This window comes from Phaseolus vulgaris, chromosome 8 (assembly GCF_000499845.2).
Source record: "Phaseolus vulgaris cultivar G19833 chromosome 8, P. vulgaris v2.0, whole genome shotgun sequence".
NCBI lineage: Eukaryota > Viridiplantae > Streptophyta > Magnoliopsida > Fabales > Fabaceae > Phaseolus > Phaseolus vulgaris.
Window position 1 is genome coordinate 29829526 of NC_023752.2, and position 22471 is coordinate 29851996.

The window sequence follows — 22471 nt, forward strand, 5'->3', positions numbered from 1 at the left end:
ACAAGGCGCATGGTCGCTCTGTCCAGGTTCGTATCGGCGGGAGGGGACAAAGGTCACCCTTATTTCCAGTGCCTGAGAAGGAACAACAAGTTCGTCTGGACCCGTGAATGTGAGGAGGCATTCATTAAATTGAAGAAGTACCTAGCCAGTCCTTCGGTATTGTGCAAACCCGAGCCAAGTACCCCGCTCCATTTATATTTCGCAGTTACAGAAAGGGCCATCAGTTCAGTCCTATTACAGGAGCAGGACCAGGTACAAAGACCAATCTACTTCGTCAGTAAGGTGTTACAGGGGCCCGAGGTAAGATACCAGGCTTTGGAAAAGGCGACCCTAGCAGTAGTATTTTCGGCAAGAAGGCTCCGCCACTTTTTCCAGAGTTTCACCGTGATGGTAATGACGGACCTCCCAATCCGTAAAGTTTTGCAGAAACCTGATGTGGCGGGAAGGATGGCACGATGGGCAGTGGAACTGTCTGAATTCAACATACATTATGAACCTAGGGGCCCCATCAAGGGCCAGATCTATGCCAACTTCGTAGTAGAACTCTCCTCAGTAGTGACACATAAAGAAGGGGTGGATTTCAAGTGGGTACTCTCAGTAGACGGTTCCTCAAACCAACAAGGTAGTGGAGCAGGTGTCATTTTGGAGGGTCTGGATGGGTTGCTAATCGAGCAGGCCCTCCGTTTCGCTTTCAAGGCCAGTAAAAACCAAGCAGAGTATGAGGCCCTGATCGTAGGAATGCTGCTAGCAAAAGAAATCGGAGCAAGGAGATTGTTGGCAAAAAGTTATTCTTTGTTAGTTACGGGCCAGGTCACGGGGGAGTACCAAGTCAAAGACCCTCAGATGGCCGCATATTTAGAATATGTTCAGATACTGAAGGAGTCGTTCGACGTGTTCGAGTTAGTCCATGTACCCAAAGAACAAAATGCCCGAGCTGACTTGCTTGCGAAACTCGCCAGTTCGGGCAAGGGAGGCAGGCAGAGGACAGTGATTCAGGAAACCCTGAAGATACCTCGAACTACCACGGGCAATATGGCAGAAATCCAGCACGTTAGCACATCGGAAGGGACGAGGAGGAGTCATCGGTCGTTAACACATGAGACGATGAAAACCCCCAAAATAAGCAAATTCACCAGGTCGAATCAAGGGAAACTTGGATGACAGCCTACCAGCATTACTTGACCGATGGAGCACTTCCGTTAGATCCCACAGAAGCCTAGAAAATCAAGAAACACTCCAGCAAGTACACCATAATTGATGGAAAGTTATTCAGGCATGGATTCACCCATCCCATACTGGTATGTGCGGACGGTGAGCAATGCACGCGCATCATGGCAGAACTACACAAAGGAATATGCAGTAGCCATAACGGCGGTCGATCCTTATCGTCAAAAGCCATCCGTGCAGGTTATTATTGGCCAACCATGAGGGAGGACTGCACGAGATATGCCCAACGATGCAAGCAGTTTCAGCAACACGCTGATTGGCACAAAGCGCCCCCAAAAGAGTTGAGATCAATATACAGGCCATGGCCATTCCACACATGGGGAATCGATATTTTGGGGTCGTTCCCTTTGGCGGTACGGCAGATGAAGTACCTTGTGGTCGCCATAGATTATTTCACGAAGTGGATCGAAGCCGAACCAGTAGCGCAGATCACGGCCCACAAGGTCCAGCACTTCGTATGGAGAAACATAGTATGCCGCTTCGGAATCCCGAAGAGGCTAGTATCCGATAATGGTACCCAGTTTGCAAGCCAGCAATTGGGCAAGCTATGTACGAAATTGGGGATAAAGCAAGTATTTGTGCCAGTAGAACACCCCCAAACGAACGGACAGGTCGAGTCGGCCAACCGAGTTCTGCTCAAAGGCCTGAAAAGAAGGTTGGACAAAGCAAAAGGGGCCTTGGCAGAAGAAGTTCCTAGAATCGTGTGGTCCTACCACACCACCCCTCAGTCCACAACCAAGGAAACGCCATTTAGCTTGGTATATGGTTCGAACGCTATGATCCCGGTAGAAATCCAGGAGAACTCACCATGTTTTCAAAACTTCGTGGTTGAAAAGTCAAACGAGGAAAGAAAGGTGAACTTGGACCTACTGGATGAAGTGAGGGAAGAAGCAAGGATTAAAGTAGAAGCCTTAAAATGGAGGGTGGAGTACAAGTACAGCTCCAAGCTAAGACCTCGGCATTTCTAGGTCGCCGACCTGGTGATGAGGAAGGCCCACCCGTACCAGTTAGAAAACAAGTTGTCTCCCAAATGGACCGGTCCTTTCAGAATAACGGAGGCCCTTGGGAATGGAGCATATAGACTCAAGACATTAGAAGGTGGCGCGATTCCTCGTACTTGGAACGTGACCAACCTGAAGTTTTATTTTAGTTAAATCTTGCACTTGTACATGTTTATGGGGACACTCTTTTTCCCTTAAAAGGGTTTTTTAACGAGGTCACCCGAATAAAAGTTATTCAGTTAAAAGTACATTGCAAATAAACGAACCTCTCCCTTGTAGTGATTAGTCAAGAGCGGAAGTAGTATGGTTCCCCGAGTGGACCTCCCTCTTGCGTAAGTTCACCAAGCCCGAGAATAGTACGGTTCGTAGGAATATGGTTCGATAGTACGGTTCCCAATAAGCCCCTCTGGTGCGAATTCACCTAGGCGAAAAAGAATATGGTTCGATAAAAGCTAAAGGAACTCCCTTCCTTGAGATATTACGCAAAAACAGAGGTAATTTGACCTACCTAGATAAACCCCTCTCATATAAATACACCAAGGAAAGTGTAGTACGAGTATCAAATTCTTAGCTATACCCAGACTCTATACAACAAGGGTGAAATTGAGAAAGTAATTACCCACTTGGGGTAGCCAACATTGAGAAGAGGATGGCGTACACCCCCTCTCACGTATTAAACTCCAAGGACAAACACGCAAGGCGAATAGAGGTAACAGCTAGAAGAAATAAATAGTTATAAAGTGTGCATACAAAGAGGTTTGGTTGACAACGAAATAAGATTACAAAGAGTCATTCTCGCGGCACGATCTGGCCGTCCACAACGCATTTGGACTCGTCGAAAAGGGAGGGGTCTACCTCAGGATATGTGCAAGCGAACTGAGCGATGGCGTCTTGAAACCCCTCACCATAGGCCGCAGCGGCATCATTAGTGAGTTCCTCCTCCGTCCTTCTGAGGGATTCGATTTCCCGGGCCAAGGACTCGGTTTTCTTGACCAATTCGCCTTCAACCTGCCCCAGGAGGATCTCACGTTGCGTGCTCTTATTCTCCAGATTAGCCACCTTTTCCTTCACTCCAGCCACGATGTCGTCTAGCTCAACCGTGCGAGTACGTAGAGGCAGGATCTTTGCTTCTAGTTCGACCGCCTCCAGGTTCTTGTCTTGAAGGTCCTTTCTGGCGTCTTTCTCAGACCGACAAAGGCTTGCTAGCTCCATGAACAGAGCGGTTTCACGATTGGGAAAGACTTTGGCCCTGGCGGCAAAATCCTCCTCGAGCTTCACCATCTTGACCTCAAGGTCCTTGGATTCTTGGGTCTTGCTAATTGCCAGGTTGGAGGCAAAAAAGAGATCCCCCAGAACCTCAGCCACACACTCCCAAAGAAGATTGTCGTCTAAACCCTCAACCTCGCAGCTTTGGAAATGACTAAACACCTTTTTAAGCAGCAAAGGGAGGGGCGTGGAGGAGTCCGTCTCTTGGCCTTCGGGGGCACTCTCTCCCCTACCCTCGAGAGCAACAGCTGGAAGAAGGGAGGAGGCGCTGGGAGGATCGTCTATGAAGGTCGGGGCGCCAGCCGAGACAGAAGCAAAAGGCGTCGCAGTCGCACCCACTCTCGGTCGCTTGAAGACCAGACTGGTAGAAGTATCTTCGTCATCTGACTCTACCGCCAATACCCCGCTGAGTTCAACGGCGGTAGGGGCTGGATTAGTAGGCTGAGAAGAAAGGGCAGCCGATGTCGAAGGGGCCAAGGGTATCGAAAGGCTCGCCCCAGTATCAAAAGATCTGCCAATTTCTTCTTCTTATCTTTGTTGAGACGCATATCTGTGTAAAAGAAACAAATCAATATGGAACAAGCGGACAAGACCAGAATACAAGAAAAATCAGAACAAATTAAGAAGCAGAAGAACAAAAGAGTACCAATGTAGCTTTCGAGATCCTCGAGGTTATACTCACGCTTGAGCAGCTCCAAAGTGCTCAGAGGGGCAGAGAACTCAGACAAAAGCTTACATACACCTCGCTCCTGAGTAGAAAGATCCTCAGGACTCTGGACCCTCCGTAGGTTTGGCTTCTCTGTCTAGTACAAGGGGAACCCATCTAAAAGAGAGGGGTCCCTCCGGTTGCAGCGAACTTTAAAAAAGTTCTTTTTAAACCCCTTGTACGAATGCTGAAAGAGTGTCAAGAGTACTCTCCCAGCCACGCCATTGAGGCTAACCCACAACTTCTTCCCCGGGTCCACCGACGATGTAAGACCAAGACTACAGCAAAGAATGGCAAATGCTCTCACGAACACCCAACTGTTAGGAAGAAGTTGGGCGGGGGCAACATTTAACTCGGTCAGCAAGGTACGTTCGAAGGAGGTGAAGGGCAACCGAAACCCCACCCTTCGGAAGAGGGTTGAGTAAACGAAGAACAAATGACCCTCGAGGTCGGAGGCCTTATCGGAACACACCGGTTCCCCCTCGCGGCAAGCCACCATCCGCACGAACTTATCATGGTCTTTACCAAAGACGCGCGACGAATGGCACAATTGTTTCTTTCTATAAGCTACTACGCTTTTCAAGGTAGCGAAGGTGGATGTCTCCCCTAAGAGGTCCGCTAGAGCCCAGCGGTATAGAGACTCGTAGAAAGAGGCAGGGGGAACTGAGGTAGAAGGAGGAGCAGAGGACAATGACGAAGTTGAAGCAGAGTTAGAATCTGAAGGAGAAGCCAGTTCGGGAACTCGCTACGTTCGTTTAGTCATCTTAATGAGAAATCTAAAAAGGAAAAGAAAGGAGAAACTTTAGAGGAGGAAGGCGGCGCGACTTGACAACATCAGAAGAAACCCAGAAAATAGAGACCCGAAGCATGAACAGTAGAAATGAACGCACAGAGAAATGTAGAAATCATAAACAGTCCCAGGCAGGTGTAATCATGTTGCAAACAATAAAATCGTAAGTGGCAATGCAAGGCAATCGGGAAATAAAAACCATACCTTTTGAGTATTGAAGTTCGAAGGCTTGAATTTCGGAGGAAAGAGAAGAAAGCGTTTTTCTGCGCAGAAAGCTAAGTGGAGGCTCGATAAGTGAAAGTGATGAAACAGTGGTGGGAGCGCAAGGGTTAAAATGTTTGAACAATGAATGAGGAAGTTCGAGCGCCAATAGGTCTCAGCCATCAATCTCGACACGTGTATAACGATTACGCGGAGAATGATGGGATGTCACTTCGGTGTACTGTTCACACTCGCTACCCAATGCCACGTAGGTCGCGCAGCGCGATCACTTAGTCTCTTCACTGAAACAAGTTACAAGATCGAGACTAGGGGGCTTGTGTCCCGACCAGTCCTCGGTCATCGACTGAGAGGCTGACCTTAGACGTCACGCACCGATGCTTGGTAATGGAAGGGAGCCACGTGAAATGGGCCCCAGACGCACCTACCAGAGGAATGGTTAGTCTTTGATATTGCCATTCTAAGCCCGATGTTGGAATTCGATATCGGACCTCTCCAGTATATCACAAGCCCAGAAAGAACAGATTTATTATTGATTGAAAAGATTTATTTCTTGACAGTTTAACAGTTATGCAGAAATTTAAGTGCAGAGATTAAGGGAGAATGAACACAAGGCAATTATACTGGTTCACTCAACTGAGCTACATCCAGTCTTCACCTAAACCAAGGTGAAATTCACTAAATCACAATTCAAACAAAACACAAATCCCACTGTTCTTGAACCTTACAAGAACTTAGGTACACTTGCTGAAAAACCCTATTTCAGCACACACACTCTTCAAGAACCCCTATCAAGAAGAGTGTACAACCAAACTTTTACAAGAAAAGAAATGTGAAACGAATACACCTGATTGAGGATGTAGAAATCTGCCTTAAACCAGTAGAACAGATTGCTAGAACAGTAGCAGCACCTCTCACCAAGCTTTTGGAACCAAACAAGAACAAACACTTTGTGATTTTCGAAATCTTTTAAGAACAGATGCTAATTCCTTGTAAATCCTCAATTCTCTGATGCAAAACTTGTTTTTACAATTGTATGATCGATGTTTAAACTCAGAAACAATTTTTCATTTTATAGAAAACCAACTTATAACAAATTTTTGAAAAACAATTAAAGTTGTTATAAAATGAACAGATTGAAAATAAAATGAACAGATTTATTTTCAAAAGCAGTTAGAGAATTTGTTATGTGAGGAGACTTAGTCAGCCATTCTGGTGCAGGGACAAAACTGAAAAACCGTTTAAGCTCGACATGGCACCAGAGTCAAAAAAAGAATCTATTCATTTACAGATGAACAGATTTATTTTTCAAAACGAAAACAGAAAGAGCTTAACTATTTAAAACACAGTCGTTTTGAAAGGTAGAAGACTTAGTCAAAAAGTTTGATGCACAAAATCTAATTTTCACAAGACTTAGCCAAGGCATCAGTTTAAAAATTAATTTGTTTATTTAGAAAAGAACATATTTATTTTTATGCAGTAAACGTGTTTTTTGTAAAACATGTGAAAAACAGTTTAAGAAATTTTGTGCTTGCTCTTATCACATGGTCAGTGGTTAAAGGGTGAGTTACTCAGCAAAAAGCCTACTCTTAAACAACCTCTAAACACTACCTAAGACACACTTAAAGCAAAAGGAAATATACATGAATTGTACATAAAAGTCTTCATCAAACACATGTCTTGAAGGGGCAGCAACCATCTTCAACACCCTTGACTAAGGTTCCTTGGAGAATGTCCTTGCGCCGCTATTCATAGAATCTTAGCATATATGGCACATGAACTTCCCTTAACTGGAGTGCAACGAATGACAGAGTGGTCACTTGGGTACCAACTTGTGCACCTATTCTCTAGCGTCATCTGCTTCGTGGGTGTCCTAAGTATTCATGTGCCATGCATGCATCTTCCTTGGAAACCCTAACCCTAATGGGCCTTAACGCCCCCTAGGATTATCCACACATGTTGCGCCTTCATGCGTCCTACACACCACGTGCATGGACCCCTCGTGACTTACGCTTCCCACACATCTCTTGTCTTTAACTGTTATCTTAACAAAACTCTAGGGCCCACCTTATGTGGCCCTCTACAACGTCCTGACGACCGATGTCCGATCTTCTTCTCCTATTGGTGGGGTTCAATATCGATCTCCAACATTGGGGCTTAGGATACAAATATCAAGGAGTAAACAATTCCCTGGTAGGTGCGTCTGGGGCCCACCTCACGTGGCCCTCTTCCATTACCAAGCATCAGTGCGTGATGTCTGAGGTCAGCCTCTGAGCTGATGACCGAGGACTGGTCGGGACAGTTACTAAAGCTTGATCGTTTTGCTGCTCTTGAAGATAATTCTTTAGGAACTCGCTCTCTAGCTCATCTAGTTTTTGTGCCAGGGCCAAGCAATTGTGTATGTAGTGGTCATTTGCTTGGTGAAACTCATACCAAGCGTTCTTGTTAGGCCCCATCTTTCTGTTGGTCTTTGTGGGCACCTTCAGCCTTGCCGCTATGTTTGGGATAGCGATTAGCTCCTTGAGCTCCACTCGAAAATTATGCTTCGGGGGCGAGTCCCTCCGTGTGCGTGTCCTCGCCTGGGACTGTTCGTAGAGTTTTCCCTCTCCCTTCTTCTTTATGGCCGCCTCGTGTACCCACATGGGCTGAGGTCGAACTGCTGCTCAAGGTTGGATAGGACCAACAAGACCATGTTTCTCCGTTACTCGATCATCTGCAACGATGTGTGCCAACGCCTGACGTCTGATCTCGGTGAATGTCTTCGAGTAGAACCTTAGCAGCGATTCGCTAAAAGGTCCTGGCAACATTCTTTTGACGAAGGCATGCACCATCGTGGCCTCATCTATGGGTTTCAACCTCACCACCTGGACCCCAAATTTGTTCAAGTAGTCCCTCATGGACTCCCCCTAGTACTATTTAATGTCGAAGACATCATAAGAAAGCCGGGTGGGGGCCTTGTTAACAAGGTATTGTTCCCTGAACAATGTCGCAAACTGGTCAAATGTGGTGATGTGTCCATCGGGAAGGCTAATGAACCATTCCAACTTCGCGCCTGCCAACGTGCTCATGAGCAACTTGCAGTACACGACGTCAGATCCTTCTGTAAGCATCATCTGAGTGTGGAACGTCGTGAGATGTGCCTCTAGGTCCTCTACTTCTATGAAGGTGACCTTCGGGCCCAAAGACGTGGTTGGCAACGCTGTATCCATGATCGCCTGTGAGAACGGCATGGGACGTGCCCTGAGTGGTACAGGTGGGGCACGTTCGTCCACCGCGCGCTCCCCTACTTGTTGCAAATCCCTGCGCAATTCCTCATTGGCCCTGCGCAATTCTTCATTGTCCGCTCGTGATGTGGCAATTTCAACCTTAGATGCCTCCACCTCTGCTTGGAAGGCACGCATAGTCTCCAGTATTTATTGCGTGGTAACGTTGTCCCCTCCAGGAGGCACAGTGCCTGTGGCTACCGCAGATCCTTGCCTTGTACTCCTCATATCACTGGAAAAAACTCTCAACACGATTGTGAGTGGGACCTTGCTTTAACGGGCCCCACGGTGGGCGCCAAATGTTCCTGCCGGTTGACTCGCTTCGCCGATTGACTCTAACGGCAGCCTTCGACCCTTTTATATCTGCTTGAGAATCGTACTTTCTTGATCAAAGAATCTCTCACCTACAAAGACAAAAAAAGGGCGCCTTGACGGCAGTTTGCACTCCGACGCTCAAGTCAGTATAAGGGCAAAGAAACACCAAGTGTATAAAGTAGTTTCAGTCTTAGAAACGGTGTACCTTGCTAGGGTTCTTGGCACCCTTTATATAGGTTTAAACTAGGGTTTACCTTTGTGTTATTACCCTTATCTAAGGTTCCTTGGGGAACGTTCTTGCGTCGTTATTTACATAATCTTAGTGTATCTGGCATATCAACTTCCCTTAACTGGAGTGCAACGAATAACAGAGTGGTCGCTTGGGTACCAACTTGTGCACCTAATCTCTAGCGCCATCTGCTTTGTGGGTGCCCTAAGCATTCACTTGCCATGCATGCAGTTTTCCCTGGAAACCCTAACCCTCATGGGCCTTAGCACCTCCCAAGATTATTCTCCCGTGTCGCCCCTACATCCGCTATACACACCACGTGCATGGATCCTTCGTGACTTAGGCTTCCCACATATCTCATGTCTTAACTATTAACTTAGCATAACCCTAGGGCCCACCTTACATGGCCCCCTTCCATTACCAAGCACCGATGTGCGATGTCTGAGGTCAGTCACAGGGTCGGTCAGGACAATAACATTTCCTTGAAAACTTAAGGTGGCTAGGGGTACTTTTCTCTCCTCACTCACATGGTGGCAAGCAAAAAGTTGTTCTACCTTCATCTCCCAATCTAGATATGTTTCAACATTTTTTTTTCCATAGAAATGAGGTAAATCTACCCTAGTCTCCTTTGGGTTTTCCCTTCTAGTTCTCCTAGGTTGAGGTTGATAGTATTCATTCATTGTAAGACTCTCCTCAGCATATGAGTCACTCAACCTAAAACTACATGCATGTGAAGATATTTTTGTTTTTCTTATGTATTCATCATTTTCTTTAACAATTTTCAACTCCTATTCTAAAGTAGCAAGATAAGCATCCCTTTCTTTTTTATCTTCTATGATTTCGGCCTCATTTGCAATTGTCTATGTGATAGTGATTGAAAGTCTTTGGCTAATTGTTTTAAAGAGATTTTTGTACTGGACCAGGCCTCGAACATCAACATCAGACAATGTCGTCAAACATCGATGGTTTGGTCGCAATAATAGTCCACGTAGGCACAGCCTCATAAATAGTATGCGCGGAATCTAGATATAAGAAAGGCCTAAGTCACGGGAGGGTTCATGCATGTGGTGTATATAGTGCATTCGGGCTTAGCACAAGCAAATATTCCTTGAAGGAGCCTAAGCCCACAAGAACTAGGGTTTCCAGGGAAAGTTGCATGCATGGCACGTGAAAAATTAGGGCACCCACAGGACATATGAGCTCACATCGTTGGTACATGAGTTGGTACCCAAGTGGCCATACTGTTAGTTTTTGCACTCCAGAAGAGGAAGGTTTTGCGTCGTTGTTCCAAACATTCACGTTACTACCAATAAGTCACCTTCACAAGGTATCTTACATTCATTTTCACTAAGGGTTTTGTAAGGGGTAGGGGAATTAGACTTAGAAGATTGATCACTATGGTCACTTACTACTATCCCCCCTTTTACCATCATGATTCTTTTGTTAGGGCAATTTGCAGCAATATGGCCAAAACCTAAACATTTAAAACATTTTTTTATTTGAGGTTTTGGTTGGCGATTTAGTCCTAGAAGGAGAAGGATTGTCTTTAGAAGTGATGGAGATCAAGCTCAAGTGGACATGGAGGCCAATCAACAAGATCAAGAAGAGGTAGAGGCGCAAATAGAGGACGCCCATGGAGGTCAAAGCCCACCTCAAAGGCTTACAAGAAGCATGTTCAAAGCTTTAGGAGCTAGGGGACAATTATTTTCTCTTTTTGTAATTTCTTTGGTTGAAGGTGCTTAGAGGGAAACATTAGAAACCTCTATTGTTATAGCATCTTTTAGTCTTTAGTTAGGAGTCTTAGGGGGGGTGTGTTAGTAGATAGGTGTAAGAGTAGAATAGGAGGTGCCAAAGTGAAGGAAGAGGTCACACCTTCCTCATGCATTGTTTTAGGCGCCGATTCTAGTAGCTTTTAGGAGGGAGTTTTTGAATTTGTGTATCTTGCATTTCAGCACCTTAGGCTATAAATAGAGGTGCTCCCTTTGTATTTTTCGGATTGGAATTGAGACTAAAGAAACTATACTCAATTTTTGAGTGAGCATTGGAGAGCTTTTGAGCCTTCTTCTCTAGTCTTATCTTGAAGGATCCATGGTGTCCTCGAGCGGCGGCAGCACACTCATCTAGGAGCAACCATCCTTCTAGTGGCGTGATCATCCAACCTTACATCCATCTTCATGAGCATTCTTTTCTCCTTCCTTCCTTCTCTTTCAATTGTTCAAGTTTAGCTTGTGTTCTTGAGTTTTGGTTCGGTTATTTTATGTTTCCAGCAGCTGTTCTTCTTCTTCTCTGTTTTTGGTTCGGTGCATTTCTGTTTCCAGCACTCCTTTTCAGTTCACTTGCCTTTTAATTAATTTTGTTCGGTTCATTTTAGTTCTTGTTCAATTCTATTCGGTGCTTTGATTTTTACCTCTTTTGTTGGTTCAATTTGACAATATGAGGAACTTCCATATGAGTTTGGATTTGGTGCTAGTTTTGGTGAGTTCTTGACTTAGAACATTGATCCAATTCTAAGAAAAAGTGCCTAACAATTGTCCAACTCAAGTTGATTCCTAAGAATGTCAAGAATCATTCTCTTCTTTGCTATTGGAATCACATCAAGAAGTTTGTAGGGTGGATTGTTTAAAGGAATTGGAAGGATTATCTTATGGAAGAGGGCCAAGCACCACTTGAAAGGAAGGTCATACACAAAGACATATATAGGGCCAACTACAAGGGCAATGAACAAGAGGCTTGATGAGGATTGGGACACTGCCACTGATGGCAGAGAAACCTACCTTTACATGTTCCAAGAAGTCCAAAATCAAGCGTAGCCTAGTCTTTAAATTCTTGTCAAAATAGTATAGAATTTCCTTTTGTAAAATTGTTTAAATTGTAATTAGGATAAAAGTTGGTTTCTAAAAACCAACCTAAGTTAGCTTACGGTTTCTAGAAGCTACTAAGCTAACATAGGCCGGTCATGTGAGGCATAGGCGCACCAACGGTCATCTTTGGATCACGTTTACCATGTGATCTCTTAGGTGCCACATTTACATGTCATTTGGCTAGCATTTCCTTTTCATTACCTTTTCATTTCTGGTCCTCCAAGGCTATATAAGGAGGAGCCTACCTCATGTTTTCACAAGATTATTTTGAGTATTGAAATGCTACCAAATTTGTGCCATTCATACTCCCTTGCCTCAAATCTCTTTAGATTTAGGTCGTTAATCTTCAATTCTTTCACCTCAAGGAGAGTTGGCCGAACCTCTCTCATCTTCATACTCTTCATGCACCTCTAAGGCTTACACAACTCCTAGGAGAGCCTTATTCCACCTCAATCCGTGAATGCTTCCGCCAAAACCACCACAAAAACCGCAAGATCAAGAGCTCAAAGTCATCATTATCTTGCTTTGCAAATTTATTTTTATCCTTCCAAGATGAGTTGTAAAATCCATCATTTTGAGTATGTTTGAAAGATGTTTTCTTTGTGATTCAACCTTGATGGCTAGGTGAACCATGTTTTCCAATGATGTATACTCATAAAGTTCTACAACATTTTGAATTTTTCGTCTTAATCCACTCACAAATCTAGCAATCTTTGACTCTTCACTTTCATGCATATTAATTTTAGTTAAAGTTACTTCTAAATCTTTGAAGTATTGATGAGCAGATGCTAACATATCATAAAACTTTTGTGCTTTAGCATTAGGTTGTTCTTCTACATCTTCAATAACTTTGACATAACGAGTTCTTATATCACTTTCCTGCATGTATGCATTGTTCACCATTTCGGCTAAAAACCCAAAGTCATATCATCACGCCTGATGTTATCATAAATGGTGGATGCAATGTTTAAGTTAACCTCATTTATCCCCACTTCTCCATGATAAACCCATGTCCTGTAGTTGGGTTGAAAGCCATGTTGAAGTAGATGACTTCTGACATGAGAAGGTTTGAGAATTTTCCCACAAAAACATTTTACACACAAACACCTTACCCCTCCATCTAGTATGTATGAAACTTGATCCATTTCCTTAGAAACAAAATCATGAACACCATCTATGAAGGGTTGTCTCAATCTTCTTGAAGAATCAAGCATTTCATACATTCAATCTCGATACATTACTCTGCATGTTGATGATGAAATTATCAACACTCAATAGTATACGTATACCCTGCAAATGACCTAATACATGAATCATGAGGATATCAGTGTCCAATGCATTACATTTGTCACTGGTGAACTTTGTTGATGGAAGAAGGCCAAGCTCAGGCTAAATCACTAGGTCCATGGCAAAGAAGATTCAAGAATACTAGGACTCTGCTACTGATGGCAGAGACACCTTTCTATACAAGTTCAAAAATACCATAACCTAGTGTAGAATTTCTAAAGTAGAATTTATTTTCTTGCTAAAAGTAAAATAGGAAATTTACTTGTAATTTTTCTTAAATCAAATTAGGGTTGGATTTCAACATCTAAAAACAAACCTAGGTTAAATTAGGGTTTCTAGAAAACTCCTAATTAACCTAGGCCGGTCATTTAGATCTAAAAGAGTCACATGAAGCATACCTTGTCATGCTTGCCTTGTGAGCTCATTTTAGGCGCCTAATTCAAGCTTAATTGGTTTGAAGTTTCCCATTCTTTTCGTTGTACAATGGTCGGACCTCATCACTATATTGAGGTGCTTGGCTCTCATTTTTCTAAGATCAATATATGAGTGAATTGTTGTCCAAGTTTGCAAGCTTTCTCACTCCCTTGTCTAGGATAAACACTTTGATCTTCTTCTTCACCTCTCCAAGTGATATGGCCCAACCAATCATTCTCCCTACCTCTCATGCACCTTCAAGGAAACCATAGCTCCATTGGAACCATCCTTGTCCACTTCATTCATTTGCTTCCACCATTCATCTCAAAATTCCAAGGAAATCAATCGATCATGAAGGCTACACCATCATTTGTTGTTCAAACTTAATATGTGGATATTTAAAACATACTAATTCATGTAATTAATTATTGAGTTAGTGTAAGAATTTTGTATTTGTAAATCCTAAACGAATAGGATACAATAATGTTCGAGCTAAATATAATACGATAATACATACATCATCATTCATACATCGTAATTTTAATTAACGGGTATGTATAAACACCGTAACTCATACGTCGTAATTTCATTAAAAGCGTACGTATAATAAACATCGTAATTTTATTTAACACGTACGTATAAAAAATTAATAAAATTTATTCTCTTTCTTAATTCAATTTTTATCTATCACAATTTTTAAAATATTTTAGTTAATTGAAACTTGAAAGTTATTTAAAAGTCATATGTAATAAAGCAATATGTTTTGAAAAGCTTGTGCCCATTTTAAAATTATTACTAATTAATACTTTAACTTTTCAGACCCCCTCTATTTGATATTCTCACTTCCAGCAGTTTACTATTTACAGTATGTTTTGAAAAAACTTGGGTCTATTATGTTGTCCATGACTTTTACTCTAAACAACCTTATTTATTTTATACACTCACCACTTCACTATTTGTAACATATTTTGAAAAAACTTGAGCCCATTCTGCTGCCCATAACTTCTACTTTATGCATTCCCAATTTATTTTATACACCTACTACTTCACTATTTGCAATATATTTTTTAAAAACTTGGGCCCATTCTTCTTCCAATGACTTTTACTCTATGCAGCCCCTATTTTTTATACATCCACCACTTTACTATGTGCAACATATTTTGAAAAACTTGAGCCCATTCTGCTGCCCGTGACTTCTACTTTATGCATCCCCAATTTATTTTGTACACCCACCACTTCACTATTTGCAACATATTTTGAAAAACTTGGGCCCATTCTTCTGCCAATGACTTTTACTCTATGCAGGCCCTATATTTTTATACACCCACCACTTCACTATGTGCAACATATTTTGAAAAACTTGGCCCATTCTGCTGTCCATTACTTTTACTCTATGCAGCACCTATTTATTTTATACACCCACAACTTCACTATTTGCAACATATTTTTGAAAAACTTGGGTCCATTCTGCTGCGCATGACTTTTGCTCTATACAGCCCCTATTTATTTTTATACACCCACAACTTTTAATTTCTTTCAAAATTATATATATATATATATAAATATTTAAAAAAAATATATCAGACTTATTATTTATTACAAATTACAAATAATATTTCTAATCAGAGTATTCTTTCTTTAACGAAGATATCTAAGAACAATGTGCTCATGGGTTCACTAGCATGTTTTTGCTTAAATGTAAAATATTTTTATTTCTAACATTTTAATTAAGAAAATATATAAATTTCCTGTTATCCCAAATTATTTTAAACATTTGTACAGCAAATAAAATTAATAAATTTTTATAGCAATTTAAAAAGTACTATTTTGAAGAATATTTTATAGAAGTAAAAAAATATAGCTTCCTTACCTTTCTCTTGAAACCTCAACTTCTAAATCTATAATATAGTGAATTATTACGAGATACCCAATGATTTTTAAATACAAGTAAATGTTAATTATATAATCAAGCCCTATAAATATTATGAATATTTGAAATTTTACATTAATAATTATCAAAATCATTTTATTCGTGATTAGATTTGCAAAATATGAAATCGTTTATAAGTGTTGATTGATTAAATTCACACCCAATATAATTATTAATTACCTAAGATTATAACATATGCAGTTATATTTCTTTTTGGAATTTGGAGAAAAAAATATGCTAAGTAATCCAAATTTCCTATAATGGCATATTTAAGAACTAAGCCTAGTAAAATCACTAGATGTCAAAGACCTGTTATGCAATCAAGATTGTTTTATGTGGTACAACATCTATGTTGCTTAATAGGAGGTCAATGATATACACTAAAAGAAGCTAAATCTATGAATATGTTTTTTAGTGCATTGAGGAAAAGTATTAATGTACTTATAAAGAATAGTACACATGTGTCATTTCATGACTCAAAACTTACTACATTATTATGTGGTTCATTTGGAAAATGTCAGGTTCATTTGGAGGTCAGATTCACTAAGTATAAGAATTCAAGTTTTCTTTTTGTTTATTTCTTTTATTACTATTACTATATTTACATTAAAAATTTTGAAATTGCATGTTATGTCCTAAGTAGTTGCTTGTAAAACACACTCATATCCTGAATTAGTCACATGTTCCTCAATAAGAGATTGGAAAGGAGGACCAATAATTAAAGAATAATTTTGTTATATATTCAATTTGCATTTATAAAACATGTGAAGTTTGGATACTTTGGGTATGGTAGTAATTTAACAATTAAGAATAAATTGTTCACTCACACTCACTTTTAATAATTGTATTATATATTTTGTGGATAAATCTTTAAAATGATTATGCTTCATTTCTGAGAAGTCACCTCTTTGAACTATAACGGACATCAAAGGGAAATCTCGAGTTCAAAATAAATTATTCCTTTATACATTACAAATATTATGAGATTCATATTTTTTTAAAGTTACCAATCAATGGTTTTATCCTGACTTTTTATTTTCTTAAGTTTGCTTTCAAATTTTATCACAATAATTGTTTCTTTATTTTTAAATACATTCATTAAATTTTACATTAATTATTTCATGTCAAATTTATATCCCTAAATTTATACATATTTTATATAATATTTGCAAAAGTAAAATAAGTATTTTTTTCTTTACTCAATTATTATTTTTCTATTTTTTTCAATTCTTTCTTAACCTTTTCAAATAATTTCTTTAAATAGTTTTAATATTAAACACTTTAATCAACTAAATAATTTAATTTAATTAACTTATATCAAAATTTAAATTTCACTCCAAAATAAATTATTTAAAACTAAAATATTTATTGCAATATTATAAATTTAAAATAAATAAATTTATGCATACAATAAAAAAATTTAAAAGGATTATACCTATGTGTCGGCTAGACTGACGCATCAAAGATTATTTGTTTTTTCTGGACATGTATCGTCGGTCTTGGTCGACACACACTTCAAATTATTTCTGTCCCATGAGTGAGTATAGCCAACCCAATATTATTATTATTATTATTATTATTATTATTATTATTATTATTATTACTATTATTTAACTCTCTCTTTGCGTCCTCCATGTGTCAGCTGACCCACACAACATCTTCTTTGTGTTGGCTTTTCGTGAGTTTGACCGGCGCAATTCGCATCCTGCTCTTGGCCGACACAAATATTACATAGCTAATACCCCATTTTCTTGTAGTGATTTATATTTCTCTGTTGTCCTCTTGGTTGTTGTAGTTCACTTTGATATTTTTGTACTTGGCCTAATTTTTTATATTTTGACTCACTACAAGAAAATCATGAAACAGAAACCAATTTTAGAGACAAAAAATAATTAGTTGTTATAGTGACTAAATTAGAGACCATTTTAGAGACTAAAAAAAAATTTTGGTTTCTAAATTAGTTTCTATTATTGTTAAATGGTTTCTAAATTTATATCTAATTAGCTACCAAGATTTTTGCTACCAAATTTAGAATTTAAATAATTGGTAGCCAATTAGATACCAAATTAAAAATTATTTAATAATAATATAAACTAATTTAGAAACCAACTTTTTTTAGTTTCTAAAATGGTCTCTAATTTAGTCACTATAACAACTAATTATTTTTCGTCTAATTATTTTTCGTGTCTAAAATTGGTTTTTATTTCATGATTTCTGGTAGTAACTTGTTTAGTAAACTTTCTTAATATGAAGTAAACTTTCTTAATATGAAGACATCTTAAGAACAAATTATAAATTATTTTATAAATCAAATCACGAATAAGTTGTATAGATGAATTTGATCGAGGTGGAAGTGGTAAAAGATGTGAACATTATAATAATGATATAGATATGTAACGAGGTGAATTGCAACATGTGGAGCGTAACCTACTAAGAGTTAGGTGTAACCACAAAAATAAGTTATATGTATTTAGGATTTGGATGTAACTCTTGTAGGGATATTAAGAACAAAACATCTTAAATATTAAAAATGTGAATGATTAAAAAAATATAATTATTTGTGCTTATTTTTACCATCTTATTTACTATTATTTATATATTTTCTATTTTGTTTATTCTCGCATTATTCTTTCTTTTGAGTATTTTTTCAAGTTGTATTTGATGATCTTTAATAATTTTAATTTTATTTAATCTTTCAAAACCTTTCACTAGAAACAGTTTTGATTTTAGGTTAACTAACATATTAGGAAGTTATATATATATATATATATATATTATTTTCATTTTACGAATATGAGTTTATAAGATAAAATAAGTTTTTAGTCTATATTATGTTAATTTTGTAATTCGGATAACTTTATTTAATATTAATTAGTTTTAAGATTGAATCTAAAATTTTCATTATATTTTACTACTAGTTCCTACAAGGATCTGTATCTTAATTAAATTAGTAAAGAGTTAAAGAAACTGTCTAATCAAATTAACACACTAGATTTGTGATCATAGATTTGTTAAGAAAGCTAAAAAACAGATAAAAAGGTATAAACAAAAGAATGAAAATATGTGGTTATTATTTGGGTTGTCCTTGACTTTGTGTCTAACTTCAAAAGCCGTTTTAATTAGAATATAATAACAGTTATAGGGTGTGTTTGACTACAGTATAAGTTAACTAAAAACTTTACAAGTTGATTCAAATTAATAAACTATTATCTAACAGCTAATAAAATTTTAAGAACATGTTTTATTTAAAGAAATTGGGTCAAATATTATACTCTGAAAACTTGACATAGTTTTGAAAAAAAAAATCAAATACTTGACATTGATGTTTACAATTTACTAAAAATTGAAAATGATTAAACGGCCTTTCTTATATCTTCTGGTATAATTTAGCGAAACAAATGTATTTAAATGGAATCCAATCAATTTTAAGAAATTATATTTAACTCAGATACTTAAAAAATAATAATTAATTATTAAATTAATTAAAATAGATACTAGAGATTAAAAAATTATTAGTATCTAAATTAATTTTTATTATTAATAAAATTTATAAATTAATATTTAATTAGTTATCAAATATTTAATTATATTAATTAATTTAAATTTTAAAATTGATAATGAATTATATATCAATTTAAAAATTAATTTAATTTTTTATTAATAATAAAAACAATTTTAAATATAATAAAAATATTTTTGAAATAATATCTAATTTAATTAATATAATAACTAATTATTTTTTTATTTTTAAATTGATTTTTTTATAGTAATAATGAAGTTATTTGTTCAAGTTTTGTAAATAAATACAGTCAGTAAAATAGTCAGTGAAGATGATACTAGAAGTTTCAGGTTAAATATCATGCAAAGTGTTTTTTTTTATGAGTAGTAAAATTATATATAAATAGTAATGGTTAAAATAAGAAATAAAGAGAATAGTTATGGAGGGTATTTATGGAGGTTGAGAAAGGCAAGGTAGTTGATCCAATTGCGAGAAGGTAAATTGTTAGTGCTTTCAATTATAGAAACTTTCAATTACTTTTGTTGAAACTTTCAATTCTATTGTTACTCTCAAGGTAAAGGTGGACCGAGTTGTTCCAATGCATGCATTGCATGCATCTGTGTCATCAGAAAATTAGGCATTTTTTTTGTCAATGTTCTTCTGTTTGCAACATAAACTTTAGCACTGTAAATTGATGTAAAAGATAGTGCATAGCCTGTAAATGTTTGTTGGAATTTACTTTGGCTTGGAAAATATGAATGGTCCCTTTACACATACCTATATACTCATTAATGAACCTTTGCTTACTTCTAAATTTATATATTAATAGAACCTTCATTTCTTGGAAACTGAAATCATGCAAAATGTCAATTTCATAACGAAGTTACTTACCAAAATTTGCCCCCACCTTTTACACTGCCACCTCTTTTTCAAATTAAAGATGCTAACAACATTTAATAATTGAGAACTTCAAAAAATAAAGTATTCTAAAACAAACAAATCACATTGTAGACAAATAAATATATATTATCGTAACATCTTTTGATTACGTAAAGTAGTCAACAATTGTGTTTTCAATTAAGACTTACTTATCTTTAAATTAATATCACCAGATATAATTATTTATATTAAAATATTAAAAATCTAATATCACTAATTAATCTTCTGAACAATCACTTTATAAATATAGCAAGTAAGCAATGCTTATATTTATTATTTAATTTAAAACTATTATTTTAACTAAACATAATAGATAAATAACGCTTACATTATATTTTAAATATTCATATGTAAATATTAATCATGATTTCTTATTAGCATTAGAAGAAAATCATTTTTCTAAATAAAAATCAATTTTAGATAAAAAAAAATAATTAGTTTCAACAATGATTAAATTATACACTATTTTAGAGACTAAAAAATTATTAGTTTCTATTATTGATAAATTATTTTTAAATTGATTTTTAATTCGTTACCAAGGTTTTAACTACTAATATAGAAATTATTTATCAATAATAAAAACTAATTTTAAAACTAATATTTTTTTAATTTTTAAATTAATTTTTAATTTATTTATTATAACAACTAATTATCTGTGTTCTATAAAATTGATTTCTATTTAATAATTTTTTTAGTGTAATGTTATTTTATAAATTGACATCATTATAACTTTAATAAACAATTAATATCTGGTCAAATAATGGTGTAAATAAAGAAAATATAAAAGTAACGGTTCACTTCTTTTTGAAAAATTCGATTTAATTTTTTCTCTTAGAATAAATATTAAAAGTATAAAATAACTGCATTACACATAAAAATCATCAAATAAAGATTAATTTAGAGAAAATAATAATAATTAACTACTATATTAACTAAATTACTAAATTAAATACTATTTTAGAAATTAAAAAATTATTGATATTTAAATTAATTTTTATTATTAATAAATAATTTTTATATTAATATCTATAGCTAATAATTTTATAAATGAAATAATCATTTATTAAAATTTTGATAACTAAATATATATCAATTTAAAAAATATATTAATAATTGAAATTAATTTAGATACTAATAAACTTTTAATCTTTAATATATATCTAATTTAAATAATATAACAAATTAATTATTTTTTTCTAAAATTATTTTTTATTTAATAATTTTCTATATTCTAATGTTGGATATTTAAAACATAAGTGAAAGATGAAACTAAGATAGAAATTAAATTGAAATAATGATTAGGATACATTATTTTATTAATATCATAAGCATAGTCAATGTATAACTTTCTAGCAACGATCTATAACATTTATACGTTGTTATTAAACTTGAACATAGACTACAAAACTGTCAAGGTTATTCAAATTTAGCAATTTTATTCAATTCTTGTTCTGTTACAAATTGTTTCTAATAACCACAAAAACAAAAAGTTTTGACCTTTCAGAACTTTGTTTCTACATTAATTTTTTAGGAGAACATAACATGGCAATAATATTATTAGGGTAATAAACTGGAATGAAAGGTCGAATAAAATAAAAAATTGAACTAAGAACATGATAAATAGAATTAAAATTTATTGAATAAAAAATCAAATTATCTATAACAACCTTTACTAAAAAATCAATTTTGAATTAAAAAATCTTGCTTTGGAAATAAACAAAATATAGAAAAAAATTCATAAATTCGTTATTGTTTTGGGTGGAATGTAAGTTACTTTGACTCTTCTCAGTATTTCTTGGAAGAACCACTTGAAACAAAAATACAAAAAAAAAAATATAAAAAGTTGAAACAATAACGGTGTAAATAAAGATTAAAGAATGACATTTATGATTCATGAAACCAAAACTTGTATGAATTAATTGGACAGTTATTAATGACTAGGACTAGTTTTACATGTCAAATTACAATTAATTAGTGAGAGCGAAATTAAAAATTAGAAATAAAGAAATTAAAGGTGAAAAAAAAACTGTCGGACAACAGCACAAGCTCAATAACACATAGCAACATCACATAATAAAATAATTTATTATATATCTCATCGTGTATTAGTGACTTCACCTTCATCTTAAAGGCTAAAATCTCCATTGACGTTCATTATCTCATATTTGTGTTTATTTGAATGAATAGTTCCTACCCTTTTAGTACTTACATATCACATTTTTTCACCTTAGTAGGTCCACTCTCATTATTATTAACTATTATGTCATGTTTCATCACAAATCTTTATCCATTCAATATGTATCGAATTTCATGTATTACACATAAATCACACTTTTTTTATTCCATATCAACGTTCTTAATTCTTATATCATAACGATAATATTTTCTATCCACCAAGGTTATTAAATCACATATGAAACACAATATTAATTAATAAAAAAATTAAATATTTATTTTGACTAAATAACCAGTAACAATCAAGCATAAATAACCAGTAACAATGTAAGCTTACATTCCTAAGAAAT

General features: G+C 36.1%; 1 protein-coding gene across 1 annotated transcript; it reads left to right on the forward strand.

The window, feature by feature from the left end:
- The first annotated feature begins 393 nt into the window (after nt 1-393).
- Nucleotides 394-1161, forward strand: LOC137824910 (uncharacterized). The gene has a single exon (XM_068630588.1). The coding sequence runs from the start codon at nt 394-396 to the stop codon at nt 1159-1161; it is 768 nt and encodes a 255-aa protein (XP_068486689.1).
- Nucleotides 1162-22471: the final 21310 nt, after the last annotated feature.